Source organism: Melanerpes formicivorus, unplaced genomic scaffold, assembly GCF_026170545.1.
Source record: "Melanerpes formicivorus ecotype bairdi unplaced genomic scaffold, bMelFor1.0.p_v2 SCAF_108, whole genome shotgun sequence".
NCBI lineage: Eukaryota > Metazoa > Chordata > Aves > Piciformes > Picidae > Melanerpes > Melanerpes formicivorus.
Window position 1 is genome coordinate 1,664,339 of NW_027142460.1, and position 21,865 is coordinate 1,686,203.

The 21,865-nt window shown below is 55.4% G+C and overlaps 1 protein-coding gene across 1 annotated transcript in view; it reads left to right on the forward strand.

Annotated features, from left to right (window-relative positions):
- Positions 1-21,865, forward strand: part of LDLRAD3 (low density lipoprotein receptor class A domain containing 3) — a 117,218-nt gene that overhangs the window by 42,840 nt on the left and 52,513 nt on the right. Inside the window, 1 exon segment of the mRNA XM_068166824.1 lies at positions 17,925-18,050. Within this exon segment, the coding sequence (XP_068022925.1) occupies positions 17,925-18,050 (126 nt within the window).

Consider the following 21,865-nt stretch of genomic DNA (forward strand, 5'->3'; position numbering starts at 1 on the left):
TGACAGAGGAGCTTTATCCAATTTTATCTGAGGAGGAAGGTTGAGGGAGGGAAGAGGCTGACCCAGTGCCTTCTCCTTGCTGCAGTAAGAACTCTGTCTTCTCAGAGCATCCCCTGGGCTTTTCTCCCAAGCCAGTTAAGTGAGCTAGAAAAACAGAAAAGAAATGAAATTGCCCATGGCAGAGCTTCTGGTTTGTGTTTGCAGCTCCCTCTGGTTTGGGTAATCTGCTCTCATCATTGAGTCATTGGTGCCACAGCCAGCTGGCAGCCAGTCACCAGTGGCATCCCCCAGGGATCAGTACTGGGCCACATCCTCTTTAACATCTTCATTGATGATCTGGAGGAGGGGATTGAGTCAGTCATCAGCAAATGTGCAGATGACAGCAAGCTGGGAGCAGATGTTGGTCAGTGAGAGGGCAGAAGGGCTCTGCAGAGGGACCTTGCCAGCCTGGACAGATGGGCAGAGGCCAACAGGATGGCATTCAACAAGTCCAAGTGCCAGGGGCTGCACTTTGGCCACAGCAACCCCAGGCAGTGCTACAGGCTGGGGTCAGAGTGGCTGAGAGCTGCCAAACAGAGAGGGACCTGGGGTGCTGACTGACAGCTGCCTGAACATGAGCCAGCAGTGTGCCCAGGTGGCCAAGAAGGCCAAGGGCATCCTGGCCTGCATCAGGAAGAGTGTGGCCAGCAGGAGCAGGGAAGTCATTGTGCCCTGTGCTCAGCACTGGTTAGGCCACACCTTGAGTCCTGTGTCCAGTTCTGGGCTCCTCAGTTTCAGAAGGACATTGAGAGACTTGAAGGTGTCCAGAGAAGGGCAACAAGGCTGGGGAGAGGCCTTGAGCACAGCCCTGTGAGGAGAGGCTGAGGGAGCTGGGGTTGCTTAGCCTGCAGAAGAGGAGGCTCAGGGGAGACCTCATTGCCCTCTCCAACTCCCTGCAGGGAGGTTGTAGCCAGGTGGGGGTTGGTCTCTTCTCTCTAGCAACCAGCACCAGAACAAGAGGACACAGTCTCAAGCTGTGCCAGGGGAAGTTTAGGCTGGAGGTGAGGAGAAAGTTCTTCACTGAGAGAGTCATTCATCATTGGGATGTGCTGCCTGGGGAGGTGGTGGAGTCCCCATCCCTGGAGGTGTTGAAGAGGGGACTGGATGTGGCACTTGGTGCCATGGTCTAGTCATGAGGTCTGTGGTGACAGGTTGGACTTGATGATCTTTGAGGTCTCTTCCAACCTTAGTGAGACTGTGAGACTGTGACTCTCCCAACATGGAGAACCCTTCTGTAGTTCAGTCCTGCTGGCTCTGCTGGATTGCTCAGCAGCCCCTGGAGCCCAGTGGCTGTCAAGCAGGCTGCTTCTAAATGTAAGTGGCCTTTTAGCTCCTAGTGCTGTTGTTTAGCTGGCAGATGGTTGGTGATGCTGTGCTGCTGGGGAACATGATTTGGCATCAGGCTTGGTAGAGTTCAGTGAGGGGTGGATTTGTCCCACCAAACTGAGTTGTGATGCTGGTGGATTCCATGTTTCTAATGGCAGCTGAGGCTTCTCTGGGCAGTTGGGAGAATCTTTAACAGCAGGACTTTCTAAGGCCTCCTAAATCCTGCTCTGGTGGTGTACCAGGCACACCTGAGGTTACTGCTTGAACTGATGGAGGCAGAAGCTGCATGCTGTCAGCCACTCTCATCTCTCTTATCATGTGGGGAAGAGCCAGAATGGCACAGAATCACAGACTCACAGAACTGTCAGGGCTGGAAGGGAGCTCAAAGCTCAGCCAGTCCCAACCCCCTGCCATGGGCAGGGACACCTCACACCACAGCAGGTTGCTCACAGCCGCATCCAGCCTGGCTGCAAACACCTCCAGGCAGGAGGCTTCCACCACCTCCCTGGGCAACCTGTGCCAGGCTCTCACCACCCTCATGGGCAACAACTTCTTCCTCACAGCCAATCTCAATCTCCCCACTTCTAGTTTTGCTCCATCCCCCCCACTCCTATCCCTCCCTGACACCCCAGAGCAGAGGGGCAGGATCCTCTCCCTCCACCTCTGGCAATGGGCACTGGCAGCCCAGAAGGCCAAGGGCAGCCTTCTGGGCTGCCAGTGCCCATTCCTGGCTCCCTGTCCCAGGCCTGATTTCTGCCCCCTTAGAGGTGTCCCAGACCCCTGTCCCTCCCTGACACCCTCACAAGTCCCTCCCCAGCTTTCTTGGAGCCCCCTGCAGATCCTGGAAGGCCACAATGAGGTCTCCTGGGAGCCTTCTCCTCTCCAGCCTGCACAACCCCAACTCTCTCAGGCTGTCCTCACAGCAGAGCAGCTCCAGCCCTCTGCTCCTCCTCCTGGCCCTGCTCTGGACACCTTCCAGCCCCTCCAGATCCTTCCTGGCACAGAGGCTCCAGAACTGGCCCCAGAGCTGCAGCTGTGGTCTCAGCAGAGTGGAGCAGAGGGGCAGAATCCCCTCCCTGGCCCTGCTGGCCACACTTCTCTTGCTTCAGCCCAGGCTCTGCTTGGCTCTCTGGGCTGCAAGAGCTCCCTGATGGCTCCTGCTGAGCTTCTCCTCCCCCAGCACCCCCAAGGCCTTTTCCTCAGGGCTGCTCTCAAGCCAGTCCCTGCCCAGCCTGTATCAGTGCCTGGGATTGCCCTGAGCCAGCTGCAGGACCTTGCCCTTGCTCTTGTTAAACCTCATGACTCTGGCTTGGGCTCCCCTCTGCAGCCTGTCAAAGTGCCTCTGGATGGTTCCTTTCCCTCCAGCCTGTCAGCTGCACCACACAGCTTGGTGTGGCTGCTGGACTTGCTGAGGCTGCCTCAATGCCACTCTCCTTGTTGCCAACAAAGATGTTAAAGAAGCCTGGTCCCAGTACTGATCCCTGAGGGAAAAGACAGGAACCTGAATGGAAAGAGCCTAGAAATGTGTGCTTGCATGATGGAAAACACTGAGGCAGTGGCTTGCCTTGGCTGCTGACCTCTGATTCCTTCCTGCTGCTGTATTCCTTTGGGGCCAAGAGCTGCAGACCACTTCTGGCAGGGCTCTCTCCTTGTGATTCAAGAGTGGGCTGGCAGTGTTCTTAGTGAAGCTCATCAGTCACTCTGTCATCTTTGTTTGCTCTTTTCTTTGCTCTTTCTCCATCTTTCTATTAGATTACTCCAGGAAGAACAATGTGAAGGCTGAAGATGGCTTTTGTCAGCTAATGAGCAACAGCTAGTGGGGAGATGGCATGTTGCTGCCTTTGTCAGCTAATGAGCAGCAGATGGAGGGGATTCAGAGCATGGCACATCATCCCTGCTAAGTGCCTGGCATGACAGCAGCCAGAATCACAGGCACACCAAATGCCCAGAGCTCTGCATTGCCCTTCCTGGCTCTTCTGAGAGCCATTTCTTCCACCCCACGTCTGTGTGGCCAGCTGTGAGCATCTGGTGGCACCCAGCAGAGTAGCTGTGCCCATCCAAGAGCTGAAGGCTAGGAGAAACCCTGGGCAAGGATGGCCTTGGGCTGCTGTGTTCTCCGGGTAGCAACGTCTGCCTCTCACAGGTTCCTGGTTGCTGCAGTTGCTCATTCAACTCAAACCAGAAGGTCAAGCTGGGTTCTGAGGCAGAGCTGAAGGCTGTGTGAGGGCAGAGTGTGGGGGGTTGAGCACCAGGGCACCAGCCAGGCCTGCAGGAACATGCTGCCAGCAGCCTGCTGCACTGGCCAGAGCCAGCTGGCCTCTGCAGGAGCAGCTGCAACTCAGGTAGCAAAAAGTTCATTTTGTTAGCTGCCTCTCCCTGGTGTCACTGGGGTCAAGAGAAAGGAAACAGCCAACCAAGCCCAAGAGAAACCCTCTGCTGGTTGAGCATAGAGCCCTACAATCATAGAACAGTTTGGGCTGGAAAGGACCTCCAAAGGGCATCCAGTCCAACCCCCTGCACTCATCAGGGACATCCTCCACTACAGCAGGTTGCTCACAGCCTTCTCCAGCCTCACCTCCTGCACCATCACTGGGCAACCTCCTGCAGTGTCCCAGCAGCCTCCTGGGGCAGAACTTGTTGCTCACATCCAATCTCAATCTGCTCTGCTCTCATTCCAAACCATTGCCCCTGCTCCTGTCCCTGCAGGCCTTTGCCAACAGTCCCTCTGCAGCCTTCTTGGAGCCCCCTTCAGGTCCTGGCAGGCTGCTCCTAGGGCTGCCTGGAGCCTTCTCTTCTCCAGCCTGAACACCCCCAGCTCCCTCAGCCTGGCCTCCTAGCAGAGCTGCTCCAGCCCCCTGACCATCTTGGTGGCCTCCTCAGGAGCCTCTCCATCAGGTCCATGTCCTTGCTGTGCTGAGGGCTCCAGAGCTGGAGGCAGGATGTTTGTCTTCTTCCCTCCTTATCAATGAGCCATTCAGGAGCAGTGCTCAGACTTCTTCCTGTTGAAGAGAGCAGATAAGATTCCACTTGGAAATCTTATCACTGGGTGGATGTTGGCCATGTCCTTTCTATATTGAGGGCTCCAGAGCTGGACACAGCCCTGCAGGTGAGGTCTCACACAGCAGAGCAGAGGGCAGAATCCTCTCTCTCCATCTCTGGCCACACTGCTTTGGATGCAGCCCAGGCTGCCCTTGGCCTTCTGTGCTGCAAGCTCACACTGCTGGCTCCTGTCCAGCTTCTCCCCCACCAGCACCCCAAGTCCTTCTCTGCAGGGCTGCTCTCAACCTCACCATCACATTGTTCCCTCTCCCCGTTTGAGAACTCCTCACCAGACAAATGTTTCCTGCTCCCTCTGGTGTTCACTTGCAGCAGGTTTTACTCCAGGCTCTCAGGGTGGAGGGTGGGTGGGAGAGCCTGTGGGAAGGTGTTTGTAGCAAGCACTTAGGTGCAGTTGTGGGTGAGATACAAAGGGGCTGTTCAGAAGCATGCCAAATGAAACCCACACTCTGCAATTAGCAGCCTGAGCTTCCTCCCTGAGTCTTTTCCTGTGCTCTAAAACCTTTCAGCTGAGAAACTGAAGCTCTTGCAGCACAAAGGCAGGTTGGGTTGGTTTTCATCTTCAGCCTGGTGCTTCAGGTGCACTTGGGGTGATTTCATTACAGCCAGTTTCCTCAAAGGAGGTGCTTTGGAAACAACTCTGTCTATTAAAAGCTCCACAGCCCCCTGGAAGTGAAGTCATGGGAGAAGCTCTTGAGAGCAAGAGCTCTGCAGTGCCCTGCAGGAAGAAGGATTCCAGTGAGGCCTGCATGGCCTTCAAACTCCTGTCATGTGCCTAGAAAGCTCTGATGAGGGCTTGCAGACTCCCTTGCCCTGCCCTCTTTCATGTGGGGTAGATTTCAGAAGGCAGCCTTTGGGTTTGCTGCTGCTCACTGCTTGGAAAACAGTGAAACTTGCCCTGGTGTCTGCCCTTGCTCAGGGGCTGCACCTCTGTGAGGTCCTGAGCTGCACATACAGAGAGGCACATTCTGGAGCCATGCTTCCCCCTTAGGAAGTCACTCAGTTAAAATGCACAGGATTTATCAATCAGTCTCAAATGGTAGGGGTTGGAGGGCACCTCACAGTCTCACAGGATCACCAAGGTTGGAAGAGACCTCAAAGATCATCCAGTCCAACCTGTCACCACAGACCTCATGACCAGACCATGGCACCAAGTGCCACATCCAATCCCCTCTTGAACACCTCCAGGCATGGGGACTCCACCACCTCCCTGGGCAGCACATCCCAATGGCCAATCTCTCTTTCTGGGAAGAACTTTCTCCTCACCTCCAGCCTGAACCTCCCCTGGCACAGCTTGAGACTGTGTCCTCTTGTTCTGGTGCTGGGTGCCTGGGAGAAGAGACCAACCCCCACCTGGCTACAACCTCCCTTCAGGGAGTTGGAGAGAGCAATGAGGTCTCCCCTGAGCCTCCTCTTCTCCAGGCTAAGCAACCCCAGCTCCCTCAGCCTCTCCTCACAGGGCTGTGCTCAAGGCCTCTCCCCAGCCTTGTTGCCCTTCTCTGGACACCTTCAAGTCTCTCAATGTCCTTCTGAAACTGAGGAGCCCAGAACTGGACACAGGACTCAAGGTGTGGCCTAACCAGTGCTGAACACAGGGCACAATGACCTTCCTGCTCCTGCTGGCCACACTGTTCCTGATGGAGGCCAGGATGCCCTTGGCCTTCTTGGCCACCTGGGCACACTGCTGGCTCATGTTCAGGCAGCTGTCAATCAGCACCCCCAGGTCCCTCTCTGGTTGGCAGCTCTCAGCCACTCTGACCCCAGCCTGTAGCACTGCCTGGGGTTGCTGTGGCCAAAGTGCAGCCCCTGGCACTTGGACTTGTTGAATGCCATCCTGTTGGCCTCTGCCCATCTGTCCAGGCTGGCAAGGTCCCTCTGCAGAGCCCTTTTGCCCTCTCACTGACCAACATCTGCTCCCAGCTTGCTGTCATCTGCACATTTACTGATGCTGGACTCAATGCCCTCCTCCAGATCATCAATGAAGATATTAAAGAGCACAGGGCCCAGCACTGCTCCCTGGGGCACAGCACTGGTGCCTGGCTGCCAGCTGGCTGTGGCACCATTCACCACCACTCTCTGGGCTCAGCCTCCAGCCAGTTCCTAACCCAGCTCAGAGTGCTGCTGTCCCAGCCAGGGGCTGACAGCTTGGCCAGCAGTTTGCTATGGGGGACGGTGTCAAAGGCCTTGCTGAGGTCCAGGTAGACCACCAGGCTCAACAGGATCAGAATCACAGTGTCACCAAGGTTGGAAGAGACCTCGAGGATCATGGAGTCCAACCTGTCACCACAGCCCTCATGACCAGACCATGGCACCAAGTGCCACATCCAGTCCCCTCTTGAACACCTCCAGGGATGGGGACTCCACCCTGGGTAGCCTATTCCAATGGCTAATGACTCTCTCAGGGAAGAACTTTCTCCTCACCATTACAAGGCAGAACAACAGAGCACAGGACAGAACTCAAAGCTCATCTATACATCTGCAGTCCCATTAACTCTTTTGAGCAACAACACAGCCCCAGGGCTCTCAGCCTTTCTTCCCTAAAGAATCCTCCAGACCTCCCAGCATCTTTGTGGTCCTCCACTGGACTGCTCCAGTAGTTCCCTGTCCCTCTTGAGCTGGGGAGTCCAGAACTGGACAAAATGCTGCAGTTCCAGGCTCACCAGGGCAGTGTAGAGGGGGAGGAGACCCTCCCCTGACCTGCTACCCGGACTCTTCTTACAGCACCACAGAAACCATTGACCTTTCTGTCCATGAGGGCACATTGCTGGCTCCTGGGGAACTTGCTGTCCACCAGCACTCTCAGGTCCTTCTCCCCAGAGCTGCTCTCCAGGACTGTTCTCTGCTGTTAACCAAACTCATTCTGGTGAGGGTCTGACTGGAGGTGCTTGCTCCCACCTTTCCTTATGCTCTGCTGTGAGTGCAGCCCAGTTTGTGCCTTCCACACACCTAGGAATAAGCAACCAGATCTGGCAGCCACTTAGAGAGACAGAGGAAAGGTCTTGCAGAGACAATGAGCTGCCAGCCTCTCCTAGCTGTGCAATGACTGCACAGCTGTTGAGCTGAAGGTGTCCTGCCTGGGCAGAGTTGGTCTAATGAGCAGCTTCCATGTCCAGGAGCAAAGGGCACACAGGGGCTCTGCCTGCTGCCCTTTTACCAAGGAGTTCCAGACTCCAGAAGCAGAGCTTCATGCCCTGAGGCATTCCTCATGCAGTGGGGCTGCCCAGTTCACAAGGGATTGTCTTGACCACTTCAGATCTCCTAGAAAGACAGAAGTGGGACAGGACCCACAGTGGGACTAATTCCACTGGTTTGGAATGAGAGCAGAGCAGATTGAGATTGGATGTGAGCAACAAGTTCTGCACCAGGAGGCTGCTGGGACACTGCAAGAGGTTGCCCAGGGAGGTAGTTGAGGCCCCATGCCTGGAGCTGTTGAAGATGAGGCTGGAGAAGGCTGTGAGCAACCTGCTCTATGGGAGGCTGTCCCTACTGAGTGCAGGGGGTTGGACTGCATGAGCTTTGGAGCTATTCTAGCAGAGCTTGCACCCTGCAAGGACCATGGCAAGGAAAAGCTGCAGTCAAAGCAGCTGTTGGGTGTTTCACAGAATGCTTGGGCCTGGAAGGGACCTGGAAAGCTCATCCAGCCCAAGCCCCCTGCCAGAGCAGGAGCACCCAGAGCAGGTCACACAGGAACTCATGCAGGCAGGTTTTGAGTATCTCCAGAGAGGGAGACTCCACAACCCCCCTGGGCAGCCTGCTCCAGGCCTCTGTCACCCTCACAGGGGAAGAACTCTTCCTCCTGTTCCCATGGCACTTCCTCTGCCTCAGCTTCCACCACTGCCCCTTGGGCTGGCATTGGGCATCCCCCAGCAGAGCCTGGCTCCAGCCTCTGGGCACTCAGCCTGCACAGCTTTGGCAACAGCAAGGAGGTCACCCTCAGGCTCCTCCTCTGCAAGCTCCAGAGCCCTCAGCATCCTCAGGCTCTCCTCACAAGGAAGATCTTCTACTCCACTAATCATTTTTGTGGCTCTGTGCTGGACTCTCTCAAGCAGTTCCCTGAGGTCCTTCCTGAGCTGAGGGGCCCAGATCTGGACACAGTACTCGAGGTGTGGCCTAACCAGTGCTGAGTCCAGGGGCACAATGACCTCCCTGCTCCTGCTGGCCACACTGTTCCTGATGCAGGCCAGGATGCCATTGGCCCTCCTGGCTGCCTGGGCACACTGCAGGCTCCTGTTCAGCCTACCATCAACCAGCACCCCCAGGTCCCTCTCTGCCTGGCTGCTCTCAGCCACTCTGACCCCAGCCTGTAGCACTGCCTGGGGCTGTTGTGGCCAATGTGCAGCACCTGGCACTTGGATGTGTTCAATCTCCTGCCCTTGGCCTCTGCCCATCTGTCCAGCCTGGCAAGGTCCCTCTGCAGAGCCTCTCCACCCTCCAGCAGATCAACTCCTGCCCCCAGCTTGCTGTCATCTGCACACTGACTGATGCTGGACTCAATCCCTTCACCCAGGCCATCAGTTTAGGTATATGTGGTGTTGTACATAAACCAGGGGAAGAGCTCTGGGCAGAATTCTGCTCATAACTTATCTTCACTGAGTGCTTTTAAGTTGTCTCCTTTTTGTTCCTCTTCTCTCCTTGCAGGCCAGGACATTTTATTGTGGGTAGGGGACTGAGAGGGGGTTTAATCAATGTCTGTAAACCTCTGAGGGCTGGGGGTCAGGAGGGAGGGGACAGGCTCTGCTCAGCTGCACCCTGGGATAGGACAAGGGGCAATGGATATAAACTCCAGCACAGGAGGTTCCAGCTCAACATGAGGAGGAACTTCTTCCCTGTGAGGGTCCCAGAGGCCTGGAGCAGGCTGCCCAGAGAGGCTGTGGAGTCTCCTTCCCTGGAGCCTTCCCAGCCCTGTCTGGATGTGTTCTGTGTGACCTGTGCTGGACTCTATGCTCCTGCTCTGGCAGGGGGTTTGGACTGGATCATCTTCGAAGGTCCCTTCCAATCCCTAACACCCTGTGAGCTGTGATCAGAGTTCTTAAGCAAAGCTGAATATTAAAGAGTGCTTGAAAGGAGCCTCTGCATCAATGGGAGAGGCACTTGCAGGCAGCTGCTGATCTCTTTGTCACTTCCTCAGCTGGCTCTCAAAGGTGGCATGGCACACCACAATCCCCTCTTGTTTTCACTGCTGCTTAAGCACCCAAATACTTCGTGGTTCTAATGAGATTCCTAATGAGGTGACCTGTGCCTCTTTGATTGCAGAGGTTTCCACAGGAGCAGTGGCAGTGCAGGAGCCACTTACAGCTGATAGCTTTTGAGACAGGAGGATCGAGAGCCTTTGTGGTGCTAATTAGTTACTGCTCTTGATGGGCTTCTCCAGATGGGGGTCACTAAATAGCTGGGTTGAAGAGCCTGGAATCAGACAGGTTTAAGAGCTGCATGCAATCAGTGGCAGAATCAAAAGATCAGGCAGCTGGCAGGCCAGGCTGGGGTGAGAGCTGAGAGCCCATCAGGTGCAGTGGAATGGGTTGGGTCGGAAGGGACCTCCAAAGGATAGCCAGTCCAACCCCCTGCAGGCAGCAGGGACATTAGAGCAGGTTGCCCAGAGCCCTGTTGAGCCTCATCTTAAATATCTCCAGACATGGGGCCTCAACTCCCTTCATGAGCAACCCCTTGCAGTGTCCCAGCAGCCTCCTGGTGCAGAACTTGTTGCTCACATCCAATCTCAATCTGCTCTGCTCTCGTTTCAAACCATTGCCCCTGGTCCTGTCCCTCACCATCCCTGGAGGTGTTTAGGAAGAGCCTGGCTGAGGCACTTGGTGCCGTGGTTGAGTTGATCAGATGGTGCTGGGGGATAGGTTGGACTGGAGGATCTGTGAGGTCTTTCCCAACCTGGTTTAATTCTAGTCTAGTCTATTCTATTCTGCCCCAGGGCTGTCCTGCCTCTGAGCAGCCTGAGGAGATGCACAGCTCCTGAAGCTGTGCTTCAGTGCTGTGGTGCAGCTGCTGGTGTGGAGTTTGTCTCTTTGGAAGCTGTTATTTTTCTCCAGCTTGCTGAAGGAGCAGTAATTTCTAAACCAATACTTCCCTTGGGGAATCTCTTCACTGGGTGGCTGAGGCTGAATGTTTGTTCCTGGGCTCACTTCTGCCTGTCTGATCTCCTTTCTGATGATGTTGAAGGACTGAAGTGAAGCTTTCTAGGCTGGGGAAGCTTCCTTTCATGCCTTTCTCTCTGGCCACTGATGCACAGCAGTGTAACTCTGAGGTGCTTTCTCTTTCTGTCCCTTTCAGGGGATGCACTTTCCTCTTCATGGCATCAGACTCCATTGGCTCTTTCCTTTCAGCTTTGCCCTTTCTCTCTTGCTGTGACTGTGGTGTAAATCCTGCCCAGGGATGGCTGATGGTTTGTGGCTTTGGGTGTTTCCAGTGGGGCTGATTTTGCTGCTTTGAACAAACCAGCTGAAACTTGCTGCCTTGCAAATGCAGCTCTTCTTAGGCTCACTGGCTCAGAGTTTACACTAACAGCTCATGGTGAGCAGTTCTTTCACCTAAGGAGTTAAACAGAGAGCAGAGAGTGTTCCAAGGAGTTGTTGTAGGTGCAGTGAGGGCTCTGCAGCTGCCTCTTTTGGATCAAAACTTACTGCATTGAGTAGTTGGTTTGTAGGTCTGCAAAAACGCTGAGGAGAGCAAAGCATCCCTTGATGAGGAGAGGCTGAGAGCCCAGGGGCTATTGAGCCTGAGGAAGAGCAGCCTGAGAGGGGATCTGAGCAATGCTGAGCAAGAGCTGAAGGGAGGAGATCTTGGGGCTGGGCTTGTTCATTGGTGCCCAGTGACAGGACAAGGGGCAGAGGGTATAAACTGGAACCTGGGATGTTTCAACTGAACAGTGGGAGAAGCTGCTTTGGTGTGAGGGTGCTGGAGCCCCTGGAGCAGGCTGCCCAGAGAGGTTCATAGTAGTATCAGTCAGGGTTGGGAGGGACCACGAGGATCATCCAGTTCCAACCCCCCTGCCATGGGCAGGGACACCCCACACTAGATCAGCCTGGCCACAGCCTCAGCCAGCCTGGCCTTAAACACCTCCAGGGACAGGGCCCCAACCACCTCCCTGCACAACCCATGCCAGGGCTTCACCACTCTCATGGGCAAGAACTTCCTCCTCCCCTCCAGCCTCAATCTCCCCACCTCCAGCTTCATTCCATTCCCCCTAGTCCTATCACTGCCTGAGATCCTGAGCAGTCCCTCCCCAGCCTTCCTGGAGCCCCCTTCAGATCCTGGAAGGCCACAAGGAGGTCACCTGGGAGCCTTCTCTTCTGCAGACTGAACAGCCCCAACTCCTTCAGTCTGTCCTCACAGGAGAGGTGCTCCAGCCCTCTGCTCATCCTCCTGGCCCTGCTCTGGACACCTTCCAGCACCTCCACATCCCTCTTGTCATAGGGGCTCCAGAGCTGGAGGCAGGACTCCAGGTGGGGTCTCCCCAGAGCTGAGCAGAGGGGGAGAATCCCCTCCCTTGCCCTGCTGGCCACACTTCTCCTGCTGCAGCCCAGGATCTGGTTGGCTTTCTGGGCTGCAAGTGCACACTGAGAGCTCCTGCTGAGCTTCTCCTCCCCCAGCACCCCCAAGGCTCTCTCCTCAGGGCTGCTTTCCAGCCAGTCCCTGCCCAGCCTGCATTTGTGCCTGGGATTGCCTCCACCCAGCTGCAGGACCCTGCCCTTGCTCTTGTTGAACCTCCTGAGGTTGGCTTGTGCCCACCTCTGCAGCCTGTCCAGGTCCCTCTGGATGGATCCCTTCCCTCCAGCTGCCTGCTGCCCCACACAGCTTGGTGTCATCAGCAAACCTGCTGAGGGTGCACTCAGTGCCACTGTCCATGGCACCCACAAAGATGTTGAACAAGCCTGGGCCCAGGACTGATCCCTGAGGGACTCTGCTTGTCCCTGGCCTCCACTGGCACATGGACCCATGGACAGCCACTCGTTGGCCACCAAGCCAGTTCCTTATCCATCTGGTGGTCACCCATCACACCCATGTGTCACCAGCCTGCAGACCAGGATGTGGTGCGGGACAGTGTCGAAGGCTTTGCTCAGGCCCAGGGAAACGACATCAGTTGCTCTCCCCTCAGCTACTGATGTTGTCACCTGCTCATAGAAGGCCACCAGGTTGGTCAGGCAGGATTTGCCCTTGGTGAAGCCATGCTGACTGGTCCCAATCACCTCTTCACTATTCTTCTGAGCCAGTAGTGCCTCCAGGAGGATCTGCTCCATGATCTTTCCAGGCACAGAGGTGAGACTGACTGGCCTGGAGTCCCCTGGTTGTGGAGTCTCCTGCTCTGGAAAGATTCCAAACCACTCTGGGCCTTGTGGCCCTGCTGTGGGTGACCCTGCTTTAGCAGGGGGCTTGGACTGGGTGATCTCCAGAGGTCCCTTCCAACCACCTCCATGCTGTGATTCTGTCTTGAACTGAAGACTGTTGGGTGGATTTCATCCTGGGAATAGAATTTAAGTAGATAGGAAAAAGCAAGCAGAGGAAGTGGTGTTCCCCATGACACCCTGTGAGAAAGGCCTGGGAAGCCAGCTCCCTGAGCCAGCAAGAGATGCATTTGCCTTCCCTACTCAGCTAACTGAATGCCTGCAGTTGGTGCTGCATTTCCCTGTGAGAGCTGAACTGAAAGTACTGTGGGGTCCAAACAGCAATTAACAGCACAAGCTTGGAGCACAGCCCTGTGAGGAGAGGCTGAGGGAGCTGGGGTTGCTTAGCCTGGAGCAGAGGGAGGCTCAGGGGAGACCTTCTTGCTGTCCACAATTCCCTGAAGGGAGGTTGTAGCCAGGTGGGGGTTGGTCTCTTCTCCCAGGCAGCCAGCACCAGAACAAGAGGACACAGTCTCAGGCTGTACCAGGGGAGGCTTAGGCTGGAGGTCAGGAAGAAATTCTTCCCAGCAAGAGAGATTGGCCACTGGGATGTGCTGCCCAGGGAGGTGGTGGAGTCCCCATCCCTGGAGGTGTTTAAGAAGAGCCTGGCTGAGGCACTTGGTGCCATGGTTGAGTTGATCAGATGGTGCTGGGTGAGAGGTTGGACTGGAGGATCTCTGAGGTCTTTTCCAGCCTGGTTGATTCTGTATTCTAACTAGCCCCAAATAACTGTTAGTATTAACTAGGCTAGGACTTAGCTCAGCTGTTGGCCTGAACAGGATAATATCTTGCATTTATCCTGCTTGTATTCCATAGTGTTATGATGTGAGCAACAAGTTCTGCACCAGGGGGCTGCTGGGACACTGCAAGAGGTTGCCCAGGGAGGGAATTGAAGCCCCATGCCTGGAGGTGTTCAAGGTGAGGCTGGAGAAGGCTGTGAGCAACCTGCTGTAGTGGAGGATGTCCCTGCTGAGTATTCAGTATTCAGTATGCCTAAGGTTGGAAGGGACCTCAAAGATCATCGAGTCCAACCTGTCACCACAGACCTCATGACTAGAGTAGGGAGGACACTACTGCCCACTGCAGGCTTGAACTCACAACCTTCCCATTAAGGGTCTTAATGCACTACCAACTGAACCATCGTGCAGGGGGTTGGACTGGATGCCCTTTGGAGCTCCCTTCCACCCCAAGCCTGTCTGTGATCCTGGTGTACATTTGTGTTACCTGTGAGGGTGCTGAAGACCTGCAGAAAATGGATGTGTAGAGAGCATCAGCTGGGCTCCTTGCAGAGGGGGAAGCTGCCTTTTTGCTCAGGAAGAAATGAATTCTTGTGCTTTCCATAGGAGCTTTAGGAGTAATGACTAAACAAGACTTGCTTGAAGGGCTGGGGAGGGCTGTGCCAGAGGAGAGGGAAGATGATGTCACATGGAAAATAAAGCAGAAGTCCCCCAGTGGAGGTCTGCAGGGCGGAGGGGACGTGCCTTGGACTCAGCCATGCCTGCTTGCTCTTGTTCCCTGCATTCATGCTCACCATGTGAGAAATGCATCTGTCTGGAATTGGAGCTTGGAAGAGAGAGTCCTGCTGGGGAGTCAGCCTTGGCTCTGCTGAGCAGCCAGGGGCGCAGGCAGCCAATCACTGCGCCTCGGAAAGGCCCTTCTGGCTTCCTGGCTGCCACTGCCAGTCTGGACTGCCATGGGGTTGTGCATCAATCATGGCTGTCCCAAACAGGCAGAGCTGCAGCTGGCTTTCCTTTGGTTTTCTCCTGGACAGCGTGGGGGAGCTGGGGGTGTTCAGCCTGGAGAAGAGAAGGCTCCAGGCAGCCCTAAGAGCAGCCTGCCAGGACCTGAAGGGGGCTCCAAGAAGGCTGCAGAGGGACTGTTGGCAGAGCCTCAACCTTTGCTGGTGTTTAGTGTTTGTGGCCTCAGCATGACACAGAGCTGCAGGTTGAGGGTCAGCTATGACTTCTCCAGCTAGACCTTTGCCTCTGCGAGTTGTCTGCTGCCTCAGGACTCGCTGAGGTGTCTACCTCCTGGACTTATGGAATGGAATGGAATGGAATGGAATGGAATGGAATGGAATGGAATGGAATGGAATGGAATGGAAATAGAATAAACCAGGTTGGAAGAGACCTTCAACATCATGGTGTCCAACTTATCATCCAACCCCACCTAATCAACTAACCCATGGCACCAAGCACCCCATCAAGTCTCCTCCTGAACACCTCCAGGGATGGGGACTCCACCACCTCCCTGGGCAGCACATTCCAATGGGCAATCACTCTCTCTGTGTAGAACTTCCTCCTGACCTCCAGCCTAAACCTCCCCTGGCACAGCCTGAGACTGTGTCCTCTTGTTCTGGTGCTGGCTGCCTGGGAGAAGAGACCAACCCCCACCTGGCTCCAACCTCCCTTCAGGGAGTTGGAGAGAGCAATGAGGTCTCCCCTGAGTCTCCTCTTCTGCAGGCTAAGCAACCCCAGCTCCCTCAGCCTCTCCTCACAGGGCTGTGCTCCAGACCCCTCCCCAGCTGTGTTGCCCTTCTCTGGACACCTTCCAGCAGCTCAACCTCCTTCCTAACCTGAGGAGCCCAGAACTGGACACAGGACTCAAGGTGTGGCCTAACCAGTGCAGTGTACAGGGGCAGAATGACCTCCCTGCTCCTGCTGGCCACACTGTTCCTGATGCCATTGGCCCTCCTGGCTGCCTGGGCACACTGCAGGCTCCTGTTCAGCCTACCATCAACCAACATCCCCAGGTCCCTCTCTGCCTGGCTGCTCTCAGCCACTCTGACCCCAGCCTGTAGCACTGCCTGGGGTTGCTGTGGCCAATGTGCAGCACCTGGCACTTGGATGTGTTCAATCTCCTGCCCTTGGCCTCTGCCCATCTGCCCAGCCTGGCAAGGTCCCTCTGCAGAGCCTCTCTACCCTCCAGCAGATCAACTCCTGCCCCCAGCTTGCTGTCATCTGCACATTTACTGCTGATGGACTCAATGCCCTCCTCCAGATCATCAATGAAGATGTTAAAGAGCACAGGGCCTGGGGCAATGATGTTTGGAATGTCTTCTGTGCCCAGGGGAGTCAGACACTCTTGGGTTTTGTGACCCTCTGCTTTAGTATTTTCCCTCCCCCATTTCTAAGTTAGTGAAATTCAGGTGGACCTGTAAGGGACAGTTCCAAGTAATTGCTTGTGAAAAGTACAGACTTGTACTCCAGAGCAGAGAGCAGTTTAGTTCTGGTTGGAGAGGAAGTCTGACTGGTTTGAAGTTTGAAAGGTTCAGGGTTGGGAGGTGGAAGGTTTGAGGGGTTGGGAGGTGGAAGGTCTCAGGGGTTGGGAGGTGGAAGGTTTGAGGGGTTGGGAGGTGGAAGGTCTGAGGGGTTGGGAGGTGGAAGGTTTGAGGGGTTGGGAGGTGGAAGGTCTCAGGGGTTGGGAGGTGGAGGGTTTGAGGGGTTGGGAGGTGGAAGGTCTCAGGGGTTGGGAGGTGGAAGGATTGAGGGGTTGGGAGGTGGAAGGTCTCAGGGGTTGGGAGGTGGAAGGATTGAGGGGTTGGGAGGTGGAAGGATTGAGGGGTTGGGAGGTGGAAGGTCTCGGGTTGGGAGGTGGAGGGTCTCAGGGGTTGGGAGGTGGAAGGTCTCAGGGGTTGGGAGGTGGAAGGTTTCAGTCACTCTGGAAGCCCTACAGAACTGGAGGAAAGCTCAGCCTAGGTAAGGTGAAAGCTCGCAGACACCCGGCAGCAGTTGAATGCAGAGCTTGCAAGGCCCCCTCTGCTGCTGCCCCCCAGCCTGTCCTGCTACCAGAGCATCTCTCTGGTGGGTTGAAAGTTTCCCCCAGCAGGCACTTGGCAGAGCAGCTCAGCTGGAAGCAAATGAAGCTGTATTTACAAGCACAATCTGCAATGGACTGCAATGAGTATGTCCAAAATACACAATATCTGCAGACACTTACAGCTGTTTACAGTCTATAGACAGCACTGCACCCCCCTGGACAAACCAGGGGTGCCAGCAACAGCTTCCCCTCCCTGCTCCCCACCCTCCTGTTCACCATAGAGCAGAGTTGTTGTTTGTTGGTACTTAGCCAAACCCAAGCAATGCAGCCAAGGTCAGCCAAGAGCCAGCAGAAGCACCAGCCAGGGGGAGGGAGTCCAAAAGAGGGAGAGTTAGTTCACCAGCTTGTGTTTGTTATCCCTCCAATGGGATTGTTTAGAGCTCATCATCCTTTCCCTTGTGGCACCCAGTGGGGATTTGTTTACATTCTACTACTTTCCCTTCAAGATCTGTGCAAAACTTTCAAGGCACAGCTTGTTGGCCACAGCAACCCCAGGCAGAGCTACATGTAGGCTGGGGTCAGAGTGGCTGAGAGCAGCCAGGCAGAGAGGGACCTGGGGGTGCTGATTGACAGCTGCCTGAACATGAGCCAGCAGTGTGCCCAGGGGGCCAAGAGGGCCAAGGGCATCCTGGCCTGCATCAGGAACAGTGTGGCCAGCAGGAGCAGGGAGGTCATTGTGCCCTGTGCTCAGCACTGGTTAGGCCACACCTTGAGTCCTGTGTCCAGTTCTGGGCCCCTCAGTTTCAGAAGGACATTGAGAGACTTGAAGGTGTCCAGAGAAGGGCAACAAGGCTGGGGAGAGGCCTTGAGCACAGCCCTGTGAGGAGAGGCTGAGGGAGCTGGGGTTGCTTAGCCTGGAGAAGAGGAGGCTCAGGGGAGACCTCATTGCCCTCTACAACTCCCTGAAGGGAGGTTGTAGCCAGGTGGGGGTTGGTCTCTTCTCCCAGGCAGCCAGCACCAGAACAAGAGGACACAGTCTCAAGCTGTGCCAGGGGAGGTTTAGGCTGGAGGTGAGGAGAAAGTTCTTCCCAGAAAGAGTAATTGGTCATTGGGATGTGCTGCCCAGGGAGGTGGTGGAGTCCCCGTCCCTGGAGGTGTTCAAGAGGGGACTGGATGTGGCACTTGGTGCCATGGTCTGGCCATGAGGTCTGTGTTGATAGGTTGGACTTGATGATCCTCGAGGTCTCTTCCAATCTTGGTGATACTGTGAGACTGTGAGACTGCCAGAATCTCTGATCCCTGTAAATGATTTCCCTCACCTCTGCCTTCTCCTGTCTCCTCTTCCCCCAGCAAAGGCCAAGTCCAGGTGTGGTGCCACGTTCTTCCCCTGCGCCAGCGGGATCCACTGCATCATCGGCCGCTTCCGCTGCAACGGCTTCGAGGACTGTCCCGACGGCAGCGACGAGGAGAACTGCAGTGAGTGCCAGCTGCCTGCACTGCAGCTCCCTGTGTGCCCACTTCTGGGCCTCTCTGCTTAAGAAAGATGTTGAGATGCTCAGATGTGTCCAGAGAAGGGCAACAAAGCTGGGGAGGGGTCTGGAGCACAGCCCTGTGAGGAGAGGCTGAGGGAGCTGGGGTTGCTTAGCCTGGAGAGGAGGAGGCTCAGGGGAGACCTTCTTGCTCTCTCCAACTCCCTGAAGGGAGGTTGTAGCCAGGTGGGGGTTGGTCTCTTCTCCCAGGCAAGCAGCACCAGAACAAGAGGACACAGTCTCAAGCTGTGCCAGGGGAGGTTTAGGCTGGAGGTGAGGAAGAAATTCTTCCCAGCAAGAGAGATTGGCCACTGGGATGTGCTGCCCAGGGAGGTGGTGAAGTCACCATCCCTGGAGGTGTTCAAACAGAGACTGAGGCACTTGGTGCCATGGTTTAGTTGATCAGATGGTGTTGGGTGATAGGTTGGACTTGATGACCTCAAAGGTCTTTTCCAACCTGGTTAATTCTGTGATCCCCTCTAATCCCCCTTGGAAAGGAAGCCCTCCTCAGCCTTTAGTCTGCCAGTCACATCTTCCCCCTGTGCTTCTCACCTTGTGAGGGAGGCTGAAGAGAGGTGGGGGTTGGTCTCTTCTCTGTAGTAACAAGCAATAGTAAGAGAGGAAATGGCCTCAGGTTGCACCAGGCGAGGCTCAGGGTGGCCATTAATAGGAACTTTTTCACTGGAAGGGTTCTCAAAGCCTGGCACAGGCTGCCCAGGGAGGTGGCTATTCGAATCCCCATCCCTGGAGGTGCTTCAGAGAGGCAGAGATGTGGTGCTGAGGGCCCTGGCTTTGCACCAGCCTGGAGGTGTTTAAGAAGAGACTGGATGAGGCACTTAGTGCCATGGTCTAGCTGGTTAGATAGGGTTGGGTGACAGGTTGGACCTGATGATCCTGGAGGTCTCTTCCAGCCTGCTTGATCCTGTGATTGTGCTGGGGTTTGCTGCGAGGTGCAGCTCAGCCTCCTTTTGTATGTAACATCCATGGGATACTTCTTCAAGCCCCTTTGTAACTCTGAAATGAGATTTAGGCTGCTTGGATGCTTTGCACAGCTTCTCTGTACTCCAATCTACAGCTCCCTGAAAGGAGGTTGTACTGAGCTGGGTGATGGTCTCTTCCCCAAAGCCGAATCACAGAACTGTCAGGGCTGGAAGGCACCCCAAGGCTCAGCCAGTTCCAACCCCCTGCCATGGCCAGGGACACCTCACACCACAGCAGGTTGCTCACAGCCACCTCCAGCCTGGCTGCAAACACCTCCAGGCAGGAGGCTTCCACCACCTCCCTGGGCAACCTAACCAGTAACAAGTGAGAGGGAAGGTTTAGGTTGGCTATTGGAAGGAGTTGTGAGGCACTGGAGCAGGCTGCCCAGGGGGTCTGGTGGAGCCTACATCTCTGGAGGTGTTTAGAGAACATGGAAATGTGACACTATGAGCCATGATTTAGTGGGCAGGATGGTGCTGGGTCAGTGGATGGACTTATCTCTTCCAACCTTTAATGATTCAACTTGGGCAAATGTTAAATAGGACTTTAAATGGTTTAGGTTTTCTTTAGCTGTTCCCTGTCACTGAAGAATATGAGTGGAGCCCTCAGCACAGCAAGGACATGGACCTGATGGAGAAGCTCCAGAGGAGGCCACCAAGATGGTCAGGGGGCTGGAGCAGCTCTGCCAGGAGGCCAGGCTGAGGGAGCTGGGGGTGTTCAGCCCGGAGAAGAGAAGGCCTCAGGGATGACTCCCACAGCAGGCAAAGGTCACCTTCCATCCAGGGGCACTGCTGCCCTTTGCACAGCTCAGCCTAGCATGGGGCTGGAGGCAGAAGCTGGCAGCAAATACTTGCTCATCCTCTTGTTGGAGCAGGCTGATTTTTTTTCCTCTTAACGACATTTTAAAGGTCAAGAGGAGGACAACAGACACCAGCTTTCAGATAGAACAAGAGGGGTGATCTTTACAGTGATCTATCACAGCTGCTTCTGGGAGGACTTCCTTTGGTGGTGGTGTGCTTTTGCCTGCAGCATCCTGCCCTGGATTAGCAATGGTGTGACCAGCAGGAGCAGGGCAGGGATTGTCCCCCTGTACTCATAACTGCTGAAGCCACACCTTGAGTCCTGAGGTCAGCTGTGGGGCCCTCACAGGTCCTCAAGAAGCACACTGAGGTGCTGGAGCATTTCCAGAGATGGACAGTGAGGTTGCTGAAGGGTCTGGAGAGCAGGACTGGTGAGGAGCAGCTGAGGGAGCTGGGGTTGGTTAGCCTGAGAGAAAGGGAGGCTGAGGGGAGACCTTCTCACTCTCTACAACACCCTGAAAGGAGGAGGCAGCCAGGTGGGGGTTGGTCATTTCTCCCTAGGAACAAGTGATAGGAAGAGAGGAAATGGCCTCAAGTAGCCCCAGGGGAGCTTAGGGTTGGAGATTAGAAGAAACTTCACTGAAAGGGTTCTCACAGGCTGCCTGTGGAGGTGGCTGAATCCCCAGCCCTGGAGGTATTTCAGAGAGGCAGAGATGTGGTGCTGAGGGCCCTGGCTTAGCACCAAGCTGGGTACAGCTAGAGGATAGTTGGGCTCAGTGGTGTGAAAGGGTTTCTTCAACCAAAACCATTCTGTGCCTCTGTGAACACTTTTTGAAGGCACCATCAGTTGTGGGCCTAGAGAGTCTGGTTTGGCCCCTGGGGAGAGCATGGAAGGAGAGAACCTCTCTGTGAAGCCAGTGGAGCTAGAGAGAGATGACTGAAGGCTAAGGGAATGACTGGTGTCTCATCCAGCTGGCAGCCAGGCACCAGAGAGGGACCTGGGGGTGCTGGTGAACAGCAGCTGAACATGAGCCTGCAGTGTGCCCAGGCAGCCAAGAGGGCCAATGGCATCCTGGCCTGCATCAGGAACAGCAGGAGCAGGGAGGTCATTGTGCCCCTGTGCACTGCACTGGTTAGGCCACACCTTGAGTCCTGTGTCCAGTTCTGGGCTCCTCAGTTTAGGAAGGAGGTTGAGCTGCTGGAAGGTGTCCAGAGAAGGGCAACAAAGCTGGGGAGGGCTCTGGAGCACAGCCCTGTGAGGAGAGGCTGAGGGAGCTGGGGTTGCTTAGCCTGGAGAAGAGGAGGCTCAGGGGAGACCTCATTGCTCTCTCCAACTCCCTGAAGGGAGGTTGTAGCCAGGTGGGGGTTGGTCTCTTCTCCCAGGCACCCAGCACCAGAACAAGAGGACACAGTCTCAGGCTGTACCAGGGGAGGCTTAGGCTGGAGGTGAGGAAGAAATTCTTCCCAGCAAGAGAGATTGCCCATTGGAATGGGCTGCCTGGGGAGGTGGTGGAGTCCCCATCCCTGGAGGTGTTTAGGAGGAGACTTGATGGGGTGCTTGGTGCCATGGGTTGGTTGATTAGGTGGTGTTGGATGATAGGTTGGGCACGATGATCTTGAAGGTCTCTTCCAACCTGGTCTATTCTATTCTACTTGGGGCTATGCTTCAGCAAGACAGACTTTGGCAGAAGTGCTTTAAGCCTCCTTGAGGTGGTGGCCTGAGAAGTGGCAGGGCTCAGGTGGCAGTGCTCATGAAGCTGGTTATAAATGGCATCATTTCTCATCAGCTTGTAAGGGTGGAGCTCCAAGAGGACCTTACAGCTGCTGCCGCTCTGCTCCCCATTTCTCTTGCTGTTTCCTGGCATGTCCAACTGCTGTGCTTAGGCAGAGGAACTGCAGGTCCTGAAGTGACCTGGGAAATGAAGGTGCAGTGCTCCTGGGCAGCAGTGGGAGCCCAAAGGAGGTTCATCAGGGTCATGAT